This window comes from Eublepharis macularius, chromosome 19 (assembly GCF_028583425.1).
Source record: "Eublepharis macularius isolate TG4126 chromosome 19, MPM_Emac_v1.0, whole genome shotgun sequence".
Taxonomy (NCBI): domain Eukaryota; kingdom Metazoa; phylum Chordata; class Lepidosauria; order Squamata; family Eublepharidae; genus Eublepharis; species Eublepharis macularius.
In genome coordinates this window covers 17,406,471-17,432,850 of record NC_072808.1, presented here as the reverse complement: position 1 = coordinate 17,432,850, position 26,380 = coordinate 17,406,471, and the positions used below count along the sequence as shown (strand labels likewise).

Genomic DNA, 26,380 nt, shown 5'->3' with positions numbered 1-26,380 from the left:
GGTAAAGGCTTGCCAAGGCCGAGTGCATCCTCACCAGACCGTCATGCATCAGCTGCTGCCCTCGACCATGTGCAACCCCCCCCCCCCGGATGGCGGAGTGTGGGGCTTGCCTTGCCAGTGGAATGAGGCAAAGCCCACACGTGTCTTTTTCCCCCACAGGCACGTCCAGGGCATGGCTGCTCCCCCGCGCTCCGCCCTCCCCAAACATCTCTGACGGACGGTTGGCTGCAGCCCAGGAAGCACCGTCGCGCCGCGGCCTGCATCCCAGCCCCGCCCCTCCGAGCGGGAAGGAGGGCTGTGTGGAATGCTCCGGCTCCCTCGCCAGCCTAAACGCAAGCCCGCTCTTTCCAGTGCAATAAAACGAGATGTACAACAACTGTCTTCTGTGTCTGCGAGTCTGACTTCATCCTCCGCCCCTCCCCCAACACTCCCGTCACATCTCCCCACCTGCACATTGCCACAAATGTATCCGACACACCCCGTCTTGCCTCCCCGCCCCCTCCCTCCCTCCTCCCCCCCTCCTCCTCTGTATTTGACCAGTGTCTGTACCACCCATCTGCCGAAGAGAACTTGATTCTCAGAAGCCTGTGCCACAATAAAATTGGATAGTTGTAAAGGTGCTACGGGACCCTTTTTGAATTCGCTACCACAGGCTAACACGGCTAACCCCCCTGTATCTATGGCCAGGTAGAGGGTTGGGGCGGGGCATGTGAGCGGGGATCCCCGGTGGGGAGAGTAGCTGGCACACGATAAGCCAGGGAGAGGGTGGTGCGAGCTGCAGCTGCAAGGGGGCGGGAGATGGCAGGGCAAACGGTCCACTCGCTGGAACCCTAGCCCCCACCAATGGAGAATCCAGGGTGGTGGCAGGTGGATGCCATATCCCGGGCAGGAGGTCTCGCGCGCCTGGGGAGGGTCGCCCCCATCGCAGCCGCAGCCCCAGCAACACAGTCCCATGAGCGGCCGCCTCCCAGAGTGGGTCCAGCCCCTCGGGCGTCTGCAGCAGCCCCATTGGTCATTCCAACACCTTCCACCCCAGGGCGTCCTGCCTCGCATCCAATCCCGTGGAGCAGTTGCCAGCCTCCCACGCCAACAGGCCATGGTTGTTGGGAGGGGTGGGGTGTGCCTCTCAAGTCCGTGCCGAAGCCCTGCTCGGGCGGCTCGTCGCCATCCTCGACCCTCCGGCCCCACCCGCTGCAGCAGTTCCACCCGCCCCAGAGGCACCCCTCCCTCGGGCCCAGTTGCGTGCGAGAGGCCGGGCCCGTGGATGGCCAAGGGGGTCCGGCCGCCGGCCTCGCCGGTGACCGCCGCTGCCGCCTTGGGGGTGGGGTGGGGTGTTTTGCTGCACAGACGGCTCTCCTACACGCCTCCCCTTCCTCACGTCTGCTGGGGGAGGTGGGATGATATAATAATAAAGGCTGATTTCTGTGCAATGGGTGTCTGTGTTCTTTGCCTTGGGATGGGGACGAGGGGGCAGGCCCGCTGTGTCTGCCTCTTGGTGGCGGCCTCAGGCCAGCCCTCCCCTTCGGCGCCACTTGGGGGCTGTCCCCTGCTGCCAGAGACTGGCTGCTGCCCTGGATTCCTCATGGCAGGGCGCCTGCCAGTCCCATGCCAACCTCTCTGGACGCGGCCGCCAGGGACTTGGTGCTACATTGGGCAAACGGGGGAAAGGCTTCTCAGACTACGCCCACCCCTCTCCTTCCCGACTGCGAGCCCCGCCCGACACACGAGCCGAGGCAGTCTGCCAGCATGGGCGCGGTTTGCCTGCTGCTCTGGGGCCTGGCCGGGATCGCGTGCTGCCCATAGGCTGCGCCTTTCCTGGCCCCTCCCCCTGACGCTTGTCAGGAACAGCGCCCTTTGGCTGCGCCTGGCGGCGGCCGTGGATCAGACCCGCCCACAACACTTTCTGGTTCTCCAAAATTGCATCTCTGCGCCGCTGCGGGCGCCGCTGCGGCCACACTTTGCTGGCACAGGATCCGGCCCGGCGGCGCCGCCACACCACCAGTGCAGCCGCGTCGGCGTTGGGGCCGGCCATAGGATTGCGCTGTAAATATTTCAGTTCAAGTATGCACTGTTTTTGGAACATTAGCATGGGTTACTTTTTTCTGTGTTGTTTAGTAAATGTATGTCAAGGTGAAGATGCCTGAGCAGAGCAAGCTTTATTGATGGCACTGGGAAATATCCCGTTTTTTAGAAAAGCCACATCACCAAGACCCACCATGCAATGCAGATACGTTTTTTTTAGAAAGAACCCAAATGGTATTGACTGACTGAAATATTCGGGACTCTATCTGGGACTGAACTTGACAGAATGGAGGATCCAGAAAGAAAAGCAGTGAACCATGGAACTGGGAGCCAGTTTGGTGCAATGGTTAAGAGCAGCAGGACTGTAATCTGGAGAGCCAGGTTTGAGTCCCCATTCCTCCACTTGAAGCCACCTGGGTGACCTTGGGTCAGGCACAGCTTCTTGGCGCTCTCTCAGCCCCACCCACTTAACAGGGTGTTTTGTTGTGGGGATAATAATAACATACTTTGTAAACCGCTGAGTGGGCATGAAGTTGTCCTGAAGGGCAGTATATAAACCGAATGTTGTCATTATTATTATTTTGATTAGAAAAGAGGGAATAGAAAAGAACTGAAACTCATCAGTACCTTTGATATCATGGTAAAGAGTCCAGTGGCACCTTTAAGACTAACCAACTTTATATACCCTCCATGCATCTGACAAAGAGAGATGTGGTTCTCGAAAGCTTATGCTAAGAGGGTTAGTCTTAAAGGTGCTACTGGACTCTCTGCTATTTTGCAACTACAGACTAACACGGCTAACGCCTCTGGATCTTTGACATTATGGAATTCACTAATGATATCCTGGGAAATTCATATCTCGTTACACAAAACAACCTTCCCGTTTAAGGATTTATTTACACTACTGTCAGGTTAACAAGTGCAGTAGCCATGTTGGTCTGTTGACCCAAACGAAAAGGAACCTTGTGGCACCATAAAGTTTAACAGACTTCTTGAAGCTTAAGTTTTTGTGAGTGAGGGCCAATCCCATCAGATGTATGCAGTGAAACCTCAATCATACAGAGTAGATAATTTTTTTTAAAGTTATGAATAGTGAGATTTAAAAAAACCATGAAAAAGATAATTGTGACATTTCTATGCAAAATTCAAAAGTATACAAAATGCATAGTGACCAGCCACAAAATCTGTACTTGGGGATACAAGTTAATCTAGTCATGATATGCAAGAAGTACCAACTATGATTTAGGTATAGTCCCTACTTTTTATAACTGAACCGTAAATCTTAGTTCCGCAAATTTCTTGTTGGAGCCGCATCTGACGAAGAGAACTTGATTCTCGAAAGCTTATGCTGCAATAAAATTGGTTAGTCTTAAAGGTGCTACTGGACTCTTTTCCATTTGAAGTGTCTTTCTCGTTTCAGCTTAGCCACGAACAGGGCTTTTTTTCAGCAGGAACGCGGTGGAATGGAGTTCTGGAACTTCTTGAAAATGGTCACATGGCCAGTGACCCCGCCCCCTGATCTCCAGACAAAGGGGAGTTGAGATTGCCCTCCGCGCCGCCAGAGCAGTGCGGAGGGCAATCCACATTCCCCTCTGTCTGGAGATCAGGGGGTGAGGCCACCAGCCATGTGACCATTTTCTCCGAGGGCAACCCACTGAGTTCCACCACTTCTTTTCCCAGAAAAAAAGCCCTGGCCGCAAAGCATACTGGTACACTGAAATGTTCTGCCACAGATTTCTACATATCGCTATAGCTGACATGAAATGTGTGCCGTAAGAACAGCAGTGCTGGATGAGCTCAACCGTCCCTCCAGGCCAGCATCCTATTCTGCACTGCGGCCAACCAGATGCCCTGGACGGGTTACGAGCAGAGTACGAAGGCCGAAGCCTCCCCGCTCCCTGTTGTTGCCCACCAGCAATGTTACTGAGAGGGTGACTTCCTCCAAAAGTGGAGGTTCCCTTTAGGCGTCATGGCTAATAGTCACCTATCCTCCATGAAAGCATCCATTAACATTTTTTAGGCACTATGCAGATAGCAGAAGGGCATTTTTGACTAACCATTGCATGCAACTCACTGGAGGATAAACAGGTGAACAAACCTCTGATTATATTATTCGATCCTGCTACCTAAGTGACTACGTGAACAGAGTTGGCATCTGGGATTTTCGTTGAATGTCTCTGTTAGGAAGCTGTTTGTAAGCAAGGAAAGGCCACTCACCCCAGGGCCATGACAGAAGAATAGCATTGCTACGGACAGGCTCCAGCTCACTAATTATATACCAGAATTATATACCAGAGCCAGTTTGGTGTAGATCCAGAGGAGTTAGCCGTGTTAGCCTGTAGTAGCAATATCAAAAAGATTCAAGTAGCACCTTTAAGACTAACCAATTTTATTGTAGCATAAGCTTTCAAGAATCACGTTCTCTTCTGCCCTCCATGCATCCGACGAAGAGAACGTGATTCTTGAAAGCTTACGCTACAATAAAATTGGTTAGTCTTAAAGGTGCTACTGGACTCTTTTTGAGTTTGGTGTAGTGGTTAAGAGTGCGGGACTCTAATCTGGAGAGCCCGGTTTGATTCCCTACTCTTCTACTTGAAGCCAGCTGGGTGACCTTGGGTCAGTCACAGCTCTCTGGAGTTCTCTCAGCCCCACCCTCCTCACAGGGTGATTGTTGTGGAGATAATAATAACATACTTTGTAAACCGCTCTCAGTGGGCATTAAGTTGTCCTGAAGGGTGGTATATAAATTGAATGTTGTTGTTATTATTATTATTATTATTAGAATGTTTTAGCTGGGAGCTACAGGTGACAAGAGGTGTTCTGTCAGTTTCTAGGAACTGCTCTACAGAAATTTTCTCTGGATACTGGTCTGGCTGTGGAAATCTCTTTTCCCACTTCTTTGCATGGTTATCAATGCTTTTAAAATGCCTGAGGTAAATGCCTGAGTAAGTCCCTGTCTAAGGAACAGGAACAAATGCAGTTGTATTGCAGGCCTTAATCATAAACAACATGTAGCTCACGTGGTGTGCTCTGGATGGTAGCTAGAAACATGGAGATGGACAGCTATCAGTAGATTTCTGATATAAAGCGGTGCTTCCACCACGTAACTTCACAGTGGTGCATAGCAGAACGTGAATCTATGACCAAGTTAGGTTAGTTCGTCACCAGTGCCATATTATGCAAATCTTATTAGTTTGTTTGGATACATCTCCTTTGTGCTCGGCAAATATGTCTTGTGTTCCTTATCTTTTTTTATTTTACATCATGGGGAAATTCACACACCTTTATAAAATGCTATCTATCTCTCATAAAGGTCTTCCCGCAATTTCTGTTTTTAACTTTTTCTTGTCATCAGCAGCGTCTTTGAACATCCCTATTACAGCTCATAGGAGAAAAATCAATATTTTCCACTCACCAAACATCCCAGAGCCTTTTGTTTGTTTCGGCAGGGTTAGAAGAGCATGCATTTTCCTTGACTTTTTAACGCTACCTGAGGGATCCTCAAGCAGGTGGAATCATGTAGTCCTTCTGCTGAACATGTAAGATACAGAAAATTTCAGCCACATTCCACTCACGTGTTCTCTGTGGACATTCCAATTCCAAATGTTAAGACGACTACAGAACTGTTACTTCTTGGGTCCTATTCTATGATTCCTGGCAAAAGGGGAAGGCAACATGATTAGTTTTTAAACACACACACACACACAGGGTGTTTTTGTGCAGAGGTGTATGACCACTAGATTTCCTAGGCACAGCATGAATGAAGATTTCCCATCCTCAATGAGGCCTTGGAGAGCATTATGTTCTGGATAATTCCATTATACAAATGGAATTGGAAGGAGAATTTTCTCTCCCTTTCCCACCAAAACAATGAAATGTCTGGGTTTAGAAGTGGAAATTATAGAGGCACATGCAGGCTCAAGTTCCTTTGGTGGAGAGATTCTCCTTCCACCCATAAGAATCCCCGAAGATCCAGGTCTTGTGAAACTATATCACACTCAGGCATGCACAAGAACTGCAGGCAAACTATCCAGCAGTAGAGCGACATCTCTACCATGCAGCTTCGGCCTGCTGCAGGCCCAGAACATGTCTGTAAGCTAGTTTGGTCTAGTGGTTAAAAGCAGTAGGACTCTAATCTGAAGAACACGGGTATGATTCCCCACTCTTCTGCTTGAAGCCACCTGGGTGACCTTGGGTCAGTCACAGCTCTTTCAGAGCTCTCTCAGCCCCACCCACCTCACAGGGCGATTGTCACAAAGATAATAAGAACACACTTTGTAAACTGCTCTGATGTGGCATTAAGTTGCCCTGAAGGGATATAAATCAAATGTTGTTGTTATTATTATGCAGCACAGTGGTTAAGTGGTTGGGCTGTAAGTCAGTACTCCACTGGTCTGAATCCCACTACTGCCATGAGCTCAGCAGGTGGCCATGGATAAGCCACTCCTCTCAACCCAGCTCCCCAGCTGTATTGTGGGGATAATAATAACACTGACCTTGTTCACTGCTCTGAGTGGGGCACCAATCTGTCTAGAAGAGTTGTATATAAGCACAGTTATTATTATTTGAGAGCTGCTATAGGACAGTGGTTATATGGTTGGGTTGCAAATCAGCACTCTGCTGGTTTGAATCCCACTCCTGCCATGAGCTTAGCAGGTGGCCTTGGGTAAGCTGCTCCTCTCAGCCCTAGCTCCCCCCCCCCCACACACACACACACACTCCACTGCATTATGGGGATAATAACAAAACACTGCCTTAGTTCATGGCTCTAGGTGAAAAATGGTTTAAAAGTAGCATATAAGCACAGTTATTATTATCATTAAGTAGACTCAGAGACAACATCTTGCCCAAAAGGCTTTTGTATTCTAGGGAGTCTCAGATACTCCACTAATGAGTTACGGACCACAGACTTCACCACTATGTTGCCTTACGTCCTATCTGTTGTTTTAAGTTGGTGCTCCTATGTACTACCCGTACTTTTAAGTATGATCCTATCGGGTAGTTCTATGTTGTCAAAAGTCAGGCCTAGAACTGCTTATGTTCTGTTTCAGCATTTCTTCAACTCTGTATTGAATTCCTGCTAATGCTCTGTCTTTGTAAACTTGCATTTATTTACCCTATGGCACCGCTTATGGAAACGTCCTTGATACTGACTGTATTAATCTCACACTGTGTAATCCGCCTTGAGCCTCAGTGAGAAAGGTGGGCTACAAATGACACAAGTAAATAAGGATGCCAAACTCCAGGTGGTGGCTGGAGATCCCCCCCCCCCAAATACAGTTGAGCTCCAAACCAATCCAGATCAATTCCCTGGAGGAAAGGGCTGCTTTGGAGGGTTGACTCTACAGCATCATCCCCCTCTGAGGTCCTTCTTCTCCCCCAATCCCACCCTGTAAAGGCTCCATTTCTCCTCCTGGAGCTGCCCATGCTAGCTGGCACCCTCCAAGGCCTCCCAGCCCCCGAGAGACACGAGCGCATCCCAGTCACAGGCTTCTTATCGAGGCCTGCAAATATGTTTCGATTTTACTCAGCATTGGGGTGGGGGCGGGGGAGCGAGTTTACCTCACAGAATCTCCGTCGCCAGCGCTGAGGCAGGAATGTTTTTTTCGAATCACACAGGAAGAGGCGGGCCTTCCGAGGGCACCCATAGAGCTATAAGGAAGTCCTAGAGCAGCCGTTCATGCCGTTGCCACCCAAGACTTCCGGTTTACGCGACCGAAAGTGACGTCATCGCGCCGGGGCTGATTCTCCGCCCCTCCCCTAGCGCGAGCGGAGAGAGTGGCCGACCGAAGAGAGACGGTTTGGGGGTGGAGCCTGGAGAGGGCGGGGTTTGGGGAGGGGAGGGGCCTCAGCAGGGTGCAGTATCATAGAGTCCTCCCTCCAAAGGAGTCCTTTTCTCCAGGGGAACAGAACTCTATGGTTTGGAGATGAGAGGTGATTCCGGGAGATCTCCAGCCCCACCTGGGGATTGGCAACCCAAGACAAGGATTCTAATTGAGCCTAGGGTTGCTAGCTCCGGGTAGGGAAATTGCTGAAGGAGTTTGGGTGGGGTTGGACCTGGGCTGGGTGAGGTTTATAAGGTTGCCAACCTCCAGGTGGTGGCTGGAGGTCTCCCGAAATTACAACTGATCTCCAGGCAACAGACATCAGCTCACCTGGAGAAAATGGCTGCTTTGGAGGGTGGACTCTATGGTATTCTACCCTGCTCAGATCCCTCCCCAAACCCTGCCCTCTCCAGCCTTCACCCCCCAAATCTCCAGGAATTTTCCAAACTCGAGCTGGCAACCTTATCAGAGATTCTGGAGGGTTGCCCGCTCCAGGTTGGAAAATTCCTGGAGAGTTTGGGGTGGAGCCTGGAGAGGGCAAGAATTGGGGTAGGGCTGAGATTGCAGAGGTATAATGCCCTGGAGCCCACCCTCCAAAGGAGCCCCTTTCTCCAGGGGAACTGAACTCTATATATGGTTTGAAGATCAGATGTAATTCCAGGAGATCTCCAGCCACCACCTGGAGATTGGCAATCCAAGGTGACAATGATACTAATTAAGCCTTTTTCAGGTTGCCATCTTCGGGTAGGGAAATTCCTGAAGGGGTTTGGGTGGGGTTGGATCTGGGCTGGGTGGGTTTGAGAATCTGGAGGGTTTGCCAGGTTGAGAAATTTCTGAAGAGTGGGGGGGCGTGTTTGGGGAGGGGACAAAGCTCAGCAGGGTATAATGCCACAGAGCCCACCCTCCAAAGCAGACATTTTCTCCAGGGGACCTGGCTTCTGGCCTGGAGATCAGTTGTAATTCAGATCTCCAGCCACCACCTAGAGGCTGGCAACCCGGCACATTCCAGCTTGATAGCTTCTTAAGAGATTTGGGGTTGTTGCCTGGAGAGGGTGGAGTTTACTGAGGAGAGAATGCTCAGCCAGGATTTGATGCGGGGTCCTGTGGTCTCATGTCCTATGATGCCCTAACCCTGGTCAAAGGCCAGCCCCTCCCCTTCTTGAAGTAATGCCCTCCTGGCAAAATCCAGATTTTAAATTACTACTCTTTCACAAAAGATGATGTACTAAAATTTAAGAAACAGGTAAGAATGGTGCCTGCTACAGGTGTTCATCACACAGTCCTAAGGTTGCTGTATTCTAGGGAGGGGGTCTCAGATGCTTTGCCAGTGAGTTAAGGACCATAGACTTCACCACTGTGTTGCCTTACGTACTATCTGTTGCTTTAAATATGTACTACCTGTGATTCATGTTGTCTAACGTCAGTCCTAGAATTGCTTATGCTCTGTTTCACCATTTTTTCAGCTCTGTATTGGAGTCCTGCTAATGCTGTGTCTTTGTAAACTTGTATTTATTTACCCTATGGCATTGTTTATGGAAATGTCCTTGATACTGATCGTACTAATCTCACACTGTGTAATCCACCTTGAGTCTCAGTGAGAAAGGTGGACTATAAATGACATAAATAACCAACCTCCAGGTGGTGGCTGGAGATCTGGAATTAGAACTGATCTCCAGGCTACAGAATTCAGTTTCCCTGGAGAAAATGGCTGCTTTGAAGGGTGAACTCTATGGAATTATACCTTTCTGAGGTCCCTCCTCTCCTAAACACCACCGTTCCCAATCTCCAGGACTTTCTCAGCCTGTATCTGGCAACCCTCCGATATAGACTAGGGGGACTTTTATAGATACCAGACAATTTTGAAACAAGTTTGGATGTTTTTTCATATACCTCTGGTTTGCTGAGTGAACGAGAGATAAGATCAGCCACACCTTGGTTGCGTCTTGTACTTTAGAGATTCTACTGAGTCATCGCAAATGAAGATGTAGAAAAGAAAGGGGCAGAGGCCAAATGCAGAGCAACCTTCCCTGAAACCAGGAGCTTCGCCAACATAATTAACATTCTCGCAAGAGACAACAGTACTGGTGCCACAGCCAAAATAATCAATAATAACAACAACATTCAATTTATATACCGCCCTTCGGATGACTTAACATCCACTCAGAGCAGTTTACAAAGTATGTTGTTATTATCCCCACAACAAACACCCTATGAGGTAGGTGGGGCTGAAAGAGCTCTGACTGACACACAGTCACCTTGCTGGCTTCAAGAGGAGGAGTGGGGAATCAAAACCTGGTTCTCCAGATTAGAGTCCCGCGCCTTAACCACACCACCAAACTGGCTCTCTCTTAAGTCTCATACCTCTTATGAGCAGTTCACGGACACAGATAAACTCGGTTTTAAACAGCCCTTTCCCAGTCCCAACTGGTACTTTCACTCTAGTGTCCTTATAGGCATTGATTCATTTTTCCTCTAGTCTGTGGTGCATGATAAAAGAAATGGCAGAATTAGAGCATCCACCATCTGTAGCAAATGTAGTACTTATATTTCTCCACCCTCTTGTCAGGTTTTCTCCCAGGCGCTGCTGTGTTGGGCGCCAGGGTACCTGGCTTTGGCACTGGGACGTTGCTAGGGATCATGCAGGGTCCTGCTTTGTGGAAGAAGGGGAGGTATACATCACCCATGCACCCTCTCAAGCCACCAGCAGGCCCGCTCAACCTAGCCTTGCTCCTGTGTCCACCTTCCTCCTTCATCTCCTTCGCCACCTTCTTTCTTTGCTCTCTCATTTTCTCCATCCAACTTCCAACAACTCCTACTCCGCTCCTCCTACACAACCCACCCCACCCTCTGGGTGGACTTTCCTTTTATCCTTTCAGCCTTTCCCTGCTCCACCTGTCAACCACACCCTCCTCCTGCCCTCTAACCACTGCCCTGGCTGGCTCAGGCAGCTGCACCTGTGTTTGCTCAGCTGGAAGCACTGGGCTGCCACACCTGTGTCTCCTTGGCTGGCTGCCAAGCTTCTCCTACAGATTGTCTCAGGTAGCTTCACCTGGGGTTATTTTGTTCCTGGTATCCCCTGGATCAGGCTATTGCCGTCTAGCTGAGCTGCAGGCTGGGGCATGGCTCGGCGCTGCTGTGGCTGCCTCTCCTCCCTGGCTGGTAAGGTTTCTGTTTGGTTAGCTGCTGGCTGGGTGTCCCCGCTGCCTTGGCCCCCTCTGGGTTAACCCCACTGTCCCTGCCTGGCCTCCTAGACTCCCACTGGAGGGTGGGAGTAGCTGGCCTCCACCTGTCCCAACCCTCTGAGGCTTGGGTGCTTCTTTTCCTCCCTCCCGTGTAGGTAGGTTCTAGCCCTGGGTGTCTGCTGAGGCAACGGGGCAGCTGTCTCCTGTCCCCTCCTCCTGGCAAGTCCAGGGGCTGCACCTCAGACCCTGGACACCTCTAAAGATGCCCTTTTCTCCATGGCTTTGATCCTTGTAGTCTTGGAGATCATCTGTCATTCTGAAAGAACTCCAGCCCCCCCCCCCTTGATATTGGTAACCGTAGTTGCTATACCTAGAGAGAGGCTCCTGATAGGTTTTGACCTATATCAGCAAAACATGAAGAGTCCTATAGTACACTTAAAGACGAACAAATTTATTGTTAAATTTATTGTGACACGTCAGATCCATTTTGAGCACTACAATAAAGGTCAAAGGCTAGGATTGGAGAATTCCAGTTTTATTTTGGGCTGCGTTGTTTCTCTTTTTTCCTGATCACGATACTGCAGGCAGCGGCTCCACCCACAGCCATAGTCCATTCTCCGCTCGCAGGATTAATTCTGGCTTGCGCCGCACTGCTCGGCTCTCATCCAGCTTTACTCGGAATCGCAGCAGAGTCAGTGCCAAGACCACTTTCATCTCAGCCATAGCAAAGTTCTGCCCGATGCAGTTCCTGCAAAGGGGAGAGAATTCAGTTCAGTGGAGAGCAGATGGCTGGCTGGTATTTCCCCCCATTGCTGTACCAAGAGGAAGCCTCCATTTCACTGGGGGGGGGGGGAGAGGCATGGGCCATTCATTATTCCCAAAGGAAAGCAGCCTGAACATCAAAAGTTTCCAGGTGGGTGCAACCAGTGCATAGGGTTGCCAGCTCCAGATGAGAAATTCCTGGAGATTTTGGGGGTGGAGCCTGGAGAGGGTGGGGTTTGGGGAGGGGAGAGACCATGGCATGTTATACGGCCATAGAGTCCACCCTCCAAAGCAGCCATTTTCTCCAGGGGAACGGATCTCTGACGTGGAGATAAGTTGTAATTCTGGGAGATCTCCATCTACTACAGCAGGCAAAGCCCAGGAACTTGAACACACAAGAGGTTTGGGAAACTGTAGGTTCCTCTTTACCTGGGTCCTGCTGAAAAGGGCATGAAGGCCAGTGGCGACTGCTGTTGTGAGGCCTCAGTATCAAAACGGTATGGGTTATACACCTATGAGAATAAAAGCAAATTGCGAAGTAGGAAACTGGGAAAACACAGCGAGTGCAGCCATTAGCCAGTTTCTGGGCATGTAATGGGGCCTTTCTCCCACCACTCCTCCACGCCTCCCCCTCCCATTTCACTTCTGCTGCTTTAACGAGGCATGTTTGCTGAACCTTGCAGTTCCGTTCCCAAAAGGAATAGGTACAAACATAAAGAACATTAGCATCAACACAACAAAAACGGCCACAAAACATTAACACAACAAAAAAAGCCACAAAACATTAACACAACAAAACATTAACACAACAAAAACAGCCACAAAACATTAACACAACAAAAACAGCCACAAAACATTAACGCCACAAAACATTAACACAACAAAAACAGCCACAAAACATTAACACAACAAAGACAGCCACAAAACATTAACACAACAAAACATTAACACAACAAAAACAGCCACAAAACATTAACACAACAAAGACAGCCATAAACCAATTGTAAGCATTTCCTTTGAAGAAATATAGGCTGATTCCGCACATGTTGGATAATGCACTTCCAATCCTCTTTAGAGATCATTTGGAACTGAATTTTTCGAGTGTGAAACAAAAAATCCACTTCCAAACGATAGCTAAAGTGCATTGAAAGTGCATTATCCAACATGTGTGGAATCAGCGATATATTCATTCAAGCACGATTTTGTGGGTTAGTGTTTTAAAGATTAGTTCTTTGTGCCGCCCCTCTAGGCTTGTGCTCCGAAGTGCCCGAGGCAAATCAGACCAAGATACAAAGGGAAGAGAGCAGAATGTGGTACCTCTGGTTCAGGCCAGACGTCAGGGTTATGATGGGTCCCAAAAATACTGATTAGGCAGATATTCCCTGTGGAAGAAAAAGCCTCTAGTGAGTGTGAAAGCGCGCACAAGAAAACAAACGTAGTCAGGGAGTGGCAACTCTAAAGGCAGGGAGGGTCGGGAGAGCACGAGAGCGCCTGAGGGAATGCCACAGATGTAATTAATGGTTATGGCAAACAGAGAAGGTTTCACTCTTGGCCTTATATGAGGCGTAGAAACTTCTTAGCCTGTGCTAATGTCATCGTTCCCATCAGTCCTAGAACTAACCAGAAAAAGGCCATCGCTGGATCCAGAGGGACTAATTTCTAATTAACGAAAGCTCTAAAGACCACTCCCTTCACTCCAGGGTTGCCAGATCCAGGTTGGGAAATTCCTGGAGATTTGGGGGGGGGGGCAGAGCCCGGAAAGGGTGGGGTTTGGAGAGGGGAGGGGCTTCAGTGGGGTATAATTCCATAGAGTTCTCCCTCCAAAGCAGCCATTTTTTCCAGGGGAACTAATCTCTGCAGCCTGGAGATCAGTTGTAATTCTGGGAGATCTCCAGCTACCACCTGGAGGCTGGCAACCCTACTTCAGTCCTGTGTGTCTAATTGGGAAGGGCGCAGAGGGTTAGCTGTTCCAGGCATAACAATATAGGTTGCTGTTTTCTGCTGTCAGAACATTGGTAATGTCTGAATGGCAGTGCTCTCCAGACACGCAGGGAGAGAAAAGTGTTTCCAACAGCTGCTACCTAATAACGCCAGGGACCGAACAAAATGAGCAAGCCAATTAAAACAAACCTACTTCCATAGGTTCGGGGTGGAGTCCATCCAAGATATTTTGCAATGCTAACTTTGAAATATTTATTAGTATACACTTCAGAATTCACATCATCACTTAGGTTTATAGATCAAGATGGGTAGCTATGTTTGTCTGGAGCAGTAGAAAAGAGCAAGAGTCCAGTAGAACCTATAAGACTACAAAATTTGTGGTAGGGTATGAGCTTTCGTGAGACACAGCTCACTTCTTCAGATACAGCTAGATGGACTCACATGCTAGCTGTATCTGAAGAAGTGAGCTGTGATTCATGAAAGCTCATATCCTACCAAATTTTGTAGCCTTATAGATGCTACTGGACTCTTGCTCTTTTCTACTGCAATTAGGTTTCTGTCATGGACTAGAACTATAGGGGAACAGCTGCTAGATATGACCCAAAAAGTTATTCAAGACACCTATGTGCACAGAAACGGGGCTAGCCCAGCCCCGTAACTAGACACGCCACAAAAGGAGTCTAGAGGTCTAGAATCTAACAGCCTTGGAGAGGGGCATAAAACAATAGATTTGCACAGTTGTTTTGCCATGTGTAGATTAGAAGAGCTGTCTAATTTGTATCACTATATACACCCAAGGCCCAGATACAGAGAATATCTGATAATCGCAGGAATGTTCATAAAAGCTGGTAATATTATTCAAGGATAACTGCATTGTTGGAGGGCCAAAAGATACTCAGATTTATGAGAAACCTGTACTACTAATTCTACATTGTTAACACAAAAAGTAGCAAGAATCGTTATATGCTTCAAGAAGATGTTTCAGATATGGATAACCTTGTCTGGTGTATGAAGTCATAAGATAGTCAAAGAATCTGAGTCTTTGAAGCAGCTATTGTTAAGAGAAGGTTCTGAAACCGTATAAATATGACAAGCTAAATTGATCTAGAAGGAGCTCTTAGAAGGGGCTCCTTGCCTGTGGTTTTGTATCTTTGGCTAAGATACTTTTTTGGACTCCTGTAATTGCTCTCCTTTAATGATCTAGGTAGTTATAATGGATGGTGTAATTTTTGTTAATTGGGTTGATATCACGAATACTGAATAAATATTTTGTAATAATAAAGGTTTAAAATGAAAGCAGAGAGTTATATTACTTGTGTACAATACCCGGTAATGAACCTAAGTCGTTATCTGTGATGTACTTCTAGCCAGGAGGAAATTACTTGATATATGCTTAGACACTCAGGGCTTCTTAAGTGCATGTCTATATCTGAATCAGGTCTGCCCAGAATCGTCCAGAACAGAGTTTGTGTGTGCATGTGTGTGTATAAATAACAAGCAAAACACATTCAAATTCTAGTATTTGATTCCACCTCCTCCTTTAAAGACGAGTATCCAAGCCAAGACTTGTGTTATACCTGTTTTTTAGAAGCAATGCTTTAAGCTTCTCGTAGGTGCTCCCAAAACCTTTCCAAATAGTCTGATTGAACAACAATTTTATAAAAATCTGAACTCACAGACTCAAACTCTCTTAGGGGAGGGAAGAAGAAGAGAGTCCACCTGCCAATCCCTGATGCATGGAATAGAGTGCACACATGATCAGGTGACTGAATTAAACCATTGCGCTAGCAGGGTCAATATTATGCACTTTGACTTGCTGCAAGTGCCCATGGTCTCAGAGCCAAGCTACAAGTCATGGCTGACGCGAGTTGGACACGTGTCAGTTTCCCTTGTTTTGATGGGAAGTGTAGATGTCTGACTTGCAGCTTGGCTCTAACACATTAGAGTTTGGCTCTAATGTGGACCGACTGGAATGGATAGCCGCGGCCCTGGCAGTGTTCCCAGTTCCTCTTGGCCCAGCAGGGCGAGGCAGATGCTGGGCGAGCTCACACTGCCGACTGGGCTGCGGCCTGACACCGCATGCCTCCGAGGTGAAGGGGGGCAGACACCGGGTGAGTTTGTGCTGCTGGCTGGGCAGCTACACTTCCCATCACAACTTGAGGAAAACTGACACGTGTTCAACTCGTGTCAGGTGTCACTTGTAGCTTGGCTCTTCAGGGAGAAGGTCTTTCACGCCATCTATTACCCGATCCTTTTAACTGGTGATGCTGTCCGGGGGCTGAATCTGTCATCTTCATTCAGATTAGATGCTTTATCACTTTATTATAGTTGCAAGGGATTTGCCAGGGGACGAGACAGATACCTTTGGGGATAATCTTTCCATCAGGTAGTTTCACATCCTGAGTGCAGCGGCGAGACACGGCGGTGACTGGTGGGTGGAGGCGCATGCTTTCCTTCATGCACATTGTGGTGAATGGCATCTGTGGTAAGTCTTCCCTGAAAAGAGGAGAGATTCCAGATATCACTCTATTTATCACATCTGACTGATCGGTATGGCATAATTGCGGCACATTATTTATTTATTTATTTATTTTGATTTATACCCTGCCCTCCCCACAGATGGTCTCAGGGCAGCTAACAACATTCAAAACATCCATTAGTTCTTGAACAGCACAACACAAGTTCATGGAAGGTAACCTACAGTCACCCAGGACATAAAGCAAGTAATAATTATCCTCATATAACAGATGTAAGGGGGAGTTAGTAGCTTGTCAAGATTCATCTTACAAGTCCCCAGGGACATGAAATTTGAATTGGAGTCTTCTCAAATTGTGTACAGCCACTACAATAATCAGTTGTGTCGATTACCAGGATAATAAATAATAACTGCACTTATATACCGCTCTTCTAGACAGATTAGTGCCTCACCCAGAGTGGTGAACAAGTTAGTGTTATTATTATCTCCACAATACATCTGGGGAGCTGGAGCTCCGAGGAGTGGCTTACCCAAGGCCACCTACTGAGCTCATAGCAATAGTGGGATTCGAACCGGTAGAGTGCTGATTCGCAGCCGAACCACTTAACCACCGTGCTACAGTGGTTCCTGCAATGTTCGGCAACAGCTCCTAGAGCTCCCACAATGTTAGGCAACGTTTAAGGGTAGGGCTTTTTTTTCTGGCAATACATGCTGGTACATGGTACCAGCATCTCTTTTGGCCAATGGGCTTGGGCCCCCAAGGCAGCAAATATCATGAGTACCAGCATGTCTTTAAAAAAAAGAAGCACTGTTATAACAACAATAATAATAACAACATTTGATTTATATACCGCCCTTCAGGACAACTTAATGCCCACTCAGAGCAGTTTACAAAGTATGTCATTATTATCCCCACAACAAAACACCTTGTGAGGTGGGTGGGGCTGAGAGAGCTCCTAGAAGCTGTGACTGACCCAAGGTCACCCCGCTGGCTTCAAGCGGAGGAGTGGGGAATCAAACCCAGTTCTCCAGATTAGAGTCCCGCGCTCTTAACCACTACACCAAACTGGCTCTTAAGTGTGTGCTCAAAAGTACAAAGCTGATTTTGAAGGCAATCCAAATGCAAAACAGACAGCATACTAGAATGAAATTTTTACAGAATGCAGCCTGTGTGATGGTACTTGTGCAATTCTTACATCCTACATTATACAGGGGCTTTGTAAGTCTCAGGGCCAAGCTACAAGTGACGAATTACACTTGCCTGGCAAGTGAACAGATTCACGTGTATTCCTCCCTGTTCAAGTGTAATTTGTCACTTGTAGCTTGGCTCTTAAACTCCAGGCAACACAAGACACTTGAAGGCGTGTGTGTGTGTGTGTGTAAAACTAGCAGAAATGTCTGACTGAATATGATCTTGAGAGAACAGAGACTTGATAGATGAGTGGAATGCAAAGAGATCCTCAGTGATCCAGCTTAGACTGAGATGGGTACTGGAACAGGAAACAGTCCAGCGTTGTTCTAATGATCTTTCCCCTGTGTGTAGTTTGAGGAGAGATCAGAGAAATTCTGTCAACATGAACAAAATCTGAGTCCAAAAGCGCCTTAAAGACCAACCCATTTATCCAGAGTATCTAGAGAAGTTAAACTTTGACTCACAAAAGCTTCTACCCTGGGAAATTTTGGATTTCAGTTTTGTTCTACTGCTACCCACCTGAAACTACCTGTCAAAATGGTGTCCCCGATCCACAGATCTTTGCCCTCAGCAGCAAGCTGTGGAGGGTAAGTTTATCTGTGAAAGAAATGGTTAGCACTGGGATGCCCGAGCTCCTGTGGGCCGCAGGGTGCAGGGCCTGGTTCAAGGTGGCCACCATGCCGGTACGGCCTGGACGGCTCTCAGCAGCCTCCTCATGAGGCATGGGAGCCAACGGGCTCCAACTGCCTGACCGGCCAATCAGCGGTGTCTTGGCCAGGCAGTGGAGGGCTCCTTGCCAGCGGGGCCACAGGTGGGACTTAAATAGGACAGCCGGCTGAGAGGATGTGGGGGTCATTGGCTGGCAGGCAGGTCAGCCAATGCTTGGGTTTGAGCCCCGTGAGGTGCCAATGCTCTGTAAAGCTGTCATCAATAAAGTTGTGGCCTATTGAACTCCACCTGATGACTCTCTATCTTCTATGAACTTGCTCTTGCCCTCCACTTCTTGAGTTGGCTCTGCAAGGAAACCCCAGAAGCTAGAAAAATAGCAAAGCGTCCAGTAGCACCTTTACGACTAAGCAACTTTATCGAGGCATAAACTTTCGAGAATCACAGTTCTCTTCGTCAGATACATCTGACGAAGAGAGCTGTGGTTCTTGAAAGCTTATGCTTCAATAAAGTTGGTTAGTCTTAAAGGTGCTACTGGACTTTTTACTATTTTGCCACTATAGACTAACACAGCTAACTCCTCTGGATCTATCACCAGAAGCTAGAGTAAGTTTAGGTGGGGAGACTGAGCTCAAATGTGGAATGCTTGTTTACACATCACCTAATGAGCATGTTCCTCTGGGTTTGTTTTGTGGAGCTTAGTCATTTTAGTGAACGTTTTTAAATTGTGTGCTATATGTTTTCATGTGTGCAGTAGGTTTTAAGTTGCCTGTCTCAAATCATGAAAGACTGGCATGCGTTTGCCAGCGCAGCTGCCCGCTTCCAGGCCCTGTCATTTTCACCCATATTGTCTTTCACAGGATAAAATCAGAGCCCAGAATTCAGGACAGATCTCTCTCTCTCTCTCTCTCTCTCTCTCTCTCTCTCTAACTAGTTGTTCAAGTTTGTGCACCTGTCATAAGTAAAAATGCTCAGGCTGACTCCACACATCCCAGCATAGCGCTAAATTATCAGAACAATAGCATCTTCCTGGCACACTTTCTGATGTCATTGCGCCACGATTCTGCTGTCACAGGAAGACACTGTCATTCTGACAGTTTAGCGCTATGCCGGGACGTGTGGATTCAGCCACAGTTCTCTAGGGGCTGGAGTTGGGTGAGTTCTGTCCCCCCTACCCCCGATACCTCCAGTCCCTCACCATTCAATGTCCTCCATCTCTCGGCCTTGCAGCAGATCCTGAATCTCCTTCCGGCACTGGTCTTGATAGTCGGGGTGTCGAGCCAGATTGTACAGCACCCACGACAACCCACTTGCTGTAGTGTCATGTCCTGCAATGAGAGAGACACTTCCTGTTCATTCAGCTGGGGAGACCCGTTGCAGCCAAGATCTTCTGAGTTCCTCTTGCTAATAACTTTTTCTTCTATAGGTCCAGAAAAAGTTGGTCTGCAGTCAGGTCCCGTTGGGCACCAAGGTAAGTAAATTTCTTTTAATGGTCCTTATTTAGGTTCCCGCTTGCCCCAGGACACCGGCCACGCTAACTCCGCCCCCTACAGACTGCCAGGTCCTGTCCGTTTTGCAGTGCTATCCACAGTGCTTTCTCAAGGGGTAACCTTAATAACTCAAATAAATAGTCAAATTGACTATTGTATTTATTTATTTATTTATTTATTATTTATTGTATTGACGATTGATTGACTTATTTATTCCTATTTATTGTATTGTATGCACTTGAGAGCCAGTTTGGTGTAGTGGTTAAGAGCGGCAGGACTCTAATCTGGAGAGCTGGGTTTGATTCCCCACTCTTCCACTTGAAGCCAGCTGGGTGACCTTGGACTAGTCACAGCTCTCTCGGAGCTCTCTCAGACCCACCCACCTCACAGGGGGTTTGTTGTGGGGATTGATCATTGCGGGGAGTGCACACCCCTGTTTGTTCTGTGGGGATAATAATGACATACTTTGTAAACCGCTCTGAGTGGGCATTAAGTTGTCCTGAAGGGCGGTATATAAATCAAATGTTGTTGTTGTTGTTGTTGTTGTTGTTGAATGCTTCATTACTTTAAACAATGTTAATTGAGATTTTGAGATTGTAAGTAGGTCAACATGCCAAATTGGTACAAGCCAACTGACAAGCGTGCTGGGGGAGAGGGTAGACTATGGGCCTACAGGTAGCCCTAGATTAATTCGGACTCTGAGGCTTGAATCCAAAACCGTGAGTCTAACCTGGGACCTTTTTCAGGGAACCCGCACACAGCAGCCTCCTCACAAGGGCTGTGGGCACAGGCTGGCGATAGAACTGTGGGATGTGATAGAACTAGGTCAGGTCAGCACCAGGCCTGAACATTGACACAAGCAGGGTGCGGAGGGCACTCTAAACTCCCCTCTGTCTGGAGATCAGGGGGTGGGGCCACCGACCATGTGACCATTTTCAAGAGGTGCCGGAACTCCGTTCCACCGCATTCCCACTGAAAAAAAGCCCTGGACACAAGTATAAGCAAAACGAAACCAAAATTCGCCCAATGACGGAACGTATCACTCTGCCTCTGGGATCTACTTCTGCCTCCTGGGATCTACTTCTGACTAAAGATGCACAGGTGTGCACTGTAAGAGGACCAGTTGCTGAACGCTATTAGGCTCCCAAAGCCAGCCAGCTTCCCTGCCTGAGACTTTAGAGAGGAACTGAGCTGTTTCCTCAGTCATCCTCCTTTACAGTCAACAGCTTTCCATACCAAGCCAAAGTGTCTTACCTTCAAACATGAAGGTGTCAGCCTCAGCTGCGATGTCTCCGTCAGACAGGTGATCTCCTTTTTCATCCTGCCAACACAAAGCAAGGTGATTGCCCAGACTGTAGCTTACCAGGGGAGAAGAACGCCAACACCTGTCAGTGACGGTCTCCTTCTGCACAGGTGAGAATCTCACCCTTCTTCAGCCTTTACTTTACCACCCTCCTTGTCAACAGATATCCTGCCCGAACATGTGCCATTTCCCACAGACAGGCCTTCTCCTTCTGGGTCACAATTCTGCACTTGGCGTGGTTTCCCTCACCATGGCACCCCCCAGATGATCCTGTACAAGCGGCGACCCCCACCCCCCTCCTGGAATAAGAAAACAGGCAAAAAGCTGAGGTATATGTGCGTGTGTGTAAAGTGCTCTCAAATGGCACCCAACTTACGACGACCCCAGCAAGGGGCTTTCAAAGGAAGCGAGAAGCACAGGTGGTTTGCCAATGCCTTCCTCTGCAGTCTTCCTTGGTGGTCGCCCATCCAAGTACGGACCCTGCTTAGCTTCTGAGATCTTATGAGATCAAGTTATACCATGCCACCTTCCCTCTCAATGGTGCATGTAAGGGAGGATATTTTATTGTTCAGGGGGAAAAAATTCCCACAACACCACCATCACCATCACCATCACCATCACCATCACCATCACCATCACCATCACCATCACCATCACCATCACCATCACCATCAACTTAATTACAACGTGAAAATACTATTAAAAATAAAATTTACAGCTAACAAGGATTAAAAAGCAGTTGCTTAGAAGAGCAACTAATTAAAACAGAGCTTATTCCATTCTTCTAATTTTATACAAAAAGGAGAAAGAACAAGTCTCCAAATGGTGATTAAATAAGTTTTATATTATCTTGGGAACTCAAGACTGTGTTTTATGTTACAGATTCCCCTGAAGAAGTTTATAGCGAAATACATTGGGAATTATTTGTATGAAAAACTATCCTCCTATAAGCACCATTAGCTTTTTGCCTGTTTTCTTATTCTTGTGATTGGGGTGGCCCTTCTGTTTTCTTCCCACCATCACAGAACAGGCCTCCCACAAGCACCCACTCCACAGGCAGTGAATTCTCCCTCCCTCTTATGCCTAGTACCTTGGCTTGCAATAGGATATCTATGAAGTCCATAGTCTTGCCCTTTTTAGAGAGGAGCCAGGCGTCTTGGCCCAATTGGCTAAGTGCCACTCGCCGCTTCTGAACCACATCAGCTGTGAAACGGTGCACAATATCACATGCATGACGAAAGCGGCGCCCATCGGCTTTCAGGTAGTACAACCAATCAAAATGGTTGAGTGGTTGATGGTTCCGTTGCGATACAAGGGAGCTGAGCTTCAAGATGGCTGCAATGTAGTCACTCGGTCTCCTAGAATGTAGCAAGTTCACTTGTTAACAAAAAACAGAGGGAAATGAAAGCCTCCTTTAAAGTCAAATAGCTTTTCTCAGAAATTTTACTCAGGCCTGGAAACTAGCCAAGCTGCGGGTATCAGCAGCAGCTTTCATTGTGGATTGCTAGGAGGTCCTAGCTCACAATATAGGAACCCATGCTGATAAATAAAGCTGATTCTGCTGGCTGGTATGTGGGCAGGAATGAAAATAATATATCATACACTTGCTTTATATTTAGAAAAGAAATGAGAGTTCTTTATTGTAGGAACTCCATACTCTGATAGGAAAAGAGGAGAGACAGATCCTAACTACCTATCTAGTCTAAGGATGGACATGGATGCCAAAACAAGGCCTGTATCCATGCTGGAGGTGCTGAGGATTGAACCTGGGACCTCCTGCATGCCAAGCAATTGCTCCCCCACTGAGCCACAGCCCCTCCCCTAAGTGCCACTGAAGGGGGAAGGGGTGCATGTTGCCCTTTCTAGAAGATGTTAGAAAGCAGCAATGGAGGTGCTGTGGTTGTAGTACTGTGCAGACTCAAAGCTACAGAATAGCTAGCAGAACATAACTTGGACAAAGGGAAAGATATTGCTTGCCAGCATCAAGTTTTGTTGTCCAGTCAGTAGCTGTGAGCCTCTCACCTCTTCTCTTCTGGCGTTGTTCCATACACCTTTTTCCTTCTCCTCCCTCCATCTTGGAAGCATGGATGCAGGACTTGTCCTAGCATCCAGGCCTATCAGACTAGATAGGTAGTGAGGCTCTGTCTCTCCTCTTTCCTATCAAAGTATGGAGTTCCTACAATAAAGAACTCTTACTTCCTTTGTAAATATAAGCAAGTGTATGCTTAGTTATTTTCTCTCCTGCACACACCCCAACAGCAGAACCAGCTCACAACCGTCTATAATCATGCTTCCTCTGCTAAACTATAGACTGTGCTAACAGCCCAAAGATGGAATCCTTTGATTAGGTTTCTGGGCCCAACATATGACTTATTTATCAAATCAAACTTGCCTCTTCAGATTAGAGTCCTCTTGCTCTTAACCACTACACCAAGCTGGCAATTCCTCCTCTTCCTGGGAATCGATATGCCCCTGGCCTTGTGAATCATTGCAGTGTGGGGCTGTACCCTCTGCTGTTCCGTAAGCAATGGATAAAAGGTAATCACAGGACCACAACAGAGATCCTGGAAGACAGTGGGCTGGGCAGGATTCCTTATGCTACTTTACTCACTCCTGACAGTTGCTGTCATAGCTGAAGACGCATTTCTGCAAGCTGTCCAAAGTCATGAGGCTAATGTGCTCAAACATGTCGATAGAGACAGCACCAGCTGTGGTTAGCTTGCGCCACTTGCCCTACAAAGAACAGGGGGGGTTAGAGTTAGGGTTGTTCACAGGAATCCACAGAACAGAGTACAAAACTTGTCAATCAAGTAACACAGCAGTGAGGCTTGCGTGAAGGGGGAGAAGGCTGGGCTGGGTTGGGCTGGATCAACCCAATTTTTTGGTGCTGCTGTGAGCAAAGGAAAAACGGAGGTAGATCCCATGGATGCAAAAGAGATCAGCGGGAACTTTTAGACAGGGATCTAGTGCACACAACATCTGAAAACTAAGGGCCAAGCTACAAGTGACGAATGACACTTGAACGGCAAGTGGACTGAGTGGAGGGCAAGTGAACAGGGAGAAATACACTTGCCGTTCAAGTGTCATTCGTCACTTGAAGCTTGGCCCTATTTCTCATGCGTGCATTTGGATTTGAATGTAAGCACGTTTTAGTTTACAATTCTCCCCCCAATCCATTTCAACTCCTGTTAGAATATTGTAGTACATCTAGCAGATGTATCTCATCTTAAAGATAAGAGCCTAAAAATATGATGCATCCGTATGTTGGGCTACCTGTGAACTCCTGGGAACTCAGAGAATTCCACATTCTTCTCTTTGGGGATGATTTTTAGCCCAAGTGGATACTGTGAGGAAAATGAGTCTTTGTGGCGGAGTCCGTTTTATAAATGATTGGAGATTTGTATCTGTTTTGAAGCCTCTATGTTTATGAATTGCTTTGCAACCATAACATACATGTTTTTATAAATAAACTCTGTTTCTTGTTACGCAAAATGCCTGTTTTATTTAGAATAAAAGATCCTCTTTTTTTCACCTCACAGCCAACCCCATGCGCTGATTGTTCCGTCATTCCGTCATCAATAACTAAGTCTTCCTATACTATAAGTCAAATTGAAACAGAACTAATGCCAGAGCCTTTGGTGGCAGCAAAAATCTAACAAAATACTAAGAAAGGCAGGGGGGCGATATAATATAGGGGACAACACACTACACTATCTGTCACAATGTCAGAAATGACACCCACAAAATATCAGTGGCAATCACAATGCAAGGCAGAGTTATAACATTTTTGAGCGTTTCTGCAAAATGAAATGTTTTTTGCCCCAGATACAAAGTTCAACTCTTTGTTCCGATTATGCCACTTAATAAAAAAAGAAATTGCCTGGTCAAAATATATGCAGACCGTATTCTATAAAACAAAAGAAAACAAAGATCACATGAAAAGACCCTTTGGATTCCAATTCCCAGTTAGTTTCCGCGCTAATGTAAGTAGTACTGATAATGGAGTGGTATTTTTGAGCACCAGAGTGACAGATGAGGATAAGGGCACATTGGCAGAGTTGGGATTATGAAGGCACTCACGTGCATGGTGTTTGTGCTCTGGTTAAAGATTTTCATGTAGGACTTGAGGATGTCGAAATGGAAGGCTGGGGTGAGCATGCGGCGATGACGTCCCCACTTCTTCCCGTTGCTGAGAAGTAATCCATCCCCTAGGACGAGAAGATGTGAGCTTGCTGAAAGTAGCAGCGTGAAGGAGAAACTGCTGGCAGCCAGACCACCTCTCATAAATTTTCAACCAGGAAGCTTTAGAAGTTATGTACTAGCCAGAACAAAACATCCAGAGTAACTGACGATCCACAGAAGTGGAAGGTTTCTATTTTGTGTAGCGCATCATCCAGTTCCAGCAGGGACAGCAAGATGGTTGTTGTGGGTTTTCCGGGCTGTATTGCCGTGGTCTTGGCATTGTAGTTCCTGACGTTTCGCCAGCAGCTGTGGCTGGCATCTTCAGAGGTGTAGCACCAAAAGACAGAGATCTCTCAGTGTCACAGTGTGGAAAAGATGTTGGCAGGTCATTTGTATCTACTCAGGAGGGGTGGGGTTGAGCTGAGTCATCCTGTAAGAGTTTCCCAGGGTGTGGAATGCTAATGGCAGGAGGCTTCACTGTATCCTGAGGAGGTTCTTTTGCATATGGATTGGGGCTTGATGTGCTAATCTTCTCTGCAGGGCTATTGTCGGGTATAGAGTGTTTTGTTAGCCTGGTGTGTTTCAGAACTGGAAACCATGCTGCTCTGTTCATTCTTAAGGTTTCTTCTTTCCTGTTAAAGTTTTGCTCATGCTTGTGAATTTCAATGGCTTCCCTGTGCAGTTTGACAAAGTAGTTGTAAGTGTTGTCCAGTATTTTGGTGTCCTGGAATAAGATACTGTGCCCTGTTTGAGTTAGGCTATGTTCAGCCACTGCTGATTTTTCAGGTTGTCCAAGTCTGCAGTGTCTTTCATGTTCTTTTATTCTTGTCTGGATGCTACGCTTTGTGGTCCTGATGTACACTTGTCCACAGCTGTCGGGTATACGGTATACTCTTGCAGAGGTGAGGGGGTCTCTACTGTCTTTTGCTGATCGTAGCATCTGTTGTATTTTTCGGGTGGGTCTGAATACTGCTTGAAGGTTATGCTTTTTCATAAGCTTCTTTTCATAGAAATGAAATCCGAAGAGCAATCAAACCCAGGATGAATCAAACAACCAAGGAAAAACAGTCTCCTACAGGAAAAGTGTTTTTGCCATATATCAAAGGAATTACTGATCAGATGGGAAAGCTTATGAAAAAGCCAAGACCACGGCAATACAGCCCGGAAAACTCACAACAACCATTGTTCTCCGGCCGTGAAAGCCTTCGACAATACAGTGACAGCAAGCTTTGATAGCCAAAAGGAAGTCATAAGATACCTATGATTATCAGATGCTACGGACTGATGGACAAATGTTATGAATCAACCTGAAGGTATCTGGGCTGGGTCCTTTAGGTAA

General features: G+C 47.3%; 2 protein-coding genes across 8 annotated transcripts in view; both read right to left on the bottom strand.

Annotated features, from left to right (window-relative positions):
• The window catches only part of MCOLN1 (mucolipin TRP cation channel 1), a 34,195-nt gene extending 26,522 nt beyond the window's left edge, over positions 1 to 7,673 (bottom strand). The window contains exons 1-2 of one of the 4 annotated variants that reach the window (XM_055003388.1): positions 7,585 to 7,673; positions 5,438 to 5,676 (exon numbers count right to left, since the gene is read on the bottom strand). The gene's annotated coding sequence lies outside the window, so the exon portion shown is untranslated. The remainder of the gene's footprint in view (positions 1 to 5,437; positions 5,677 to 7,584) is intronic. The other 3 variants (XM_055003390.1, XM_055003389.1, XM_055003393.1) reach the window with 3 other exon arrangements.
• A 3,798-nt stretch (positions 7,674 to 11,471) lies between these two features.
• Positions 11,472 to 26,380, bottom strand: part of LOC129345951 (ultra-long-chain fatty acid omega-hydroxylase-like) — a 47,776-nt gene continuing 32,867 nt past the window's right edge. For all 4 annotated transcript variants that reach the window (XM_055003187.1, XM_055003189.1, XM_055003190.1 and 1 more), the window contains 9 exons: positions 24,940 to 25,067; positions 23,471 to 23,592; positions 21,950 to 22,217; positions 20,811 to 20,877; positions 19,265 to 19,394; positions 16,095 to 16,228; positions 13,109 to 13,173; positions 12,221 to 12,303; positions 11,472 to 11,777 (listed from right to left, as the gene is read on the bottom strand). In XM_055003187.1, coding sequence (XP_054859162.1) covers positions 11,600 to 11,777; positions 12,221 to 12,303; positions 13,109 to 13,173; positions 16,095 to 16,228; positions 19,265 to 19,394; positions 20,811 to 20,877; positions 21,950 to 22,217; positions 23,471 to 23,592; positions 24,940 to 25,067 — 1,175 coding nt within the window. In that variant the 3' untranslated portion in view covers positions 11,472 to 11,599. The remainder of the gene's footprint in view (positions 11,778 to 12,220; positions 12,304 to 13,108; positions 13,174 to 16,094; positions 16,229 to 19,264; positions 19,395 to 20,810; positions 20,878 to 21,949; positions 22,218 to 23,470; positions 23,593 to 24,939; positions 25,068 to 26,380) is intronic.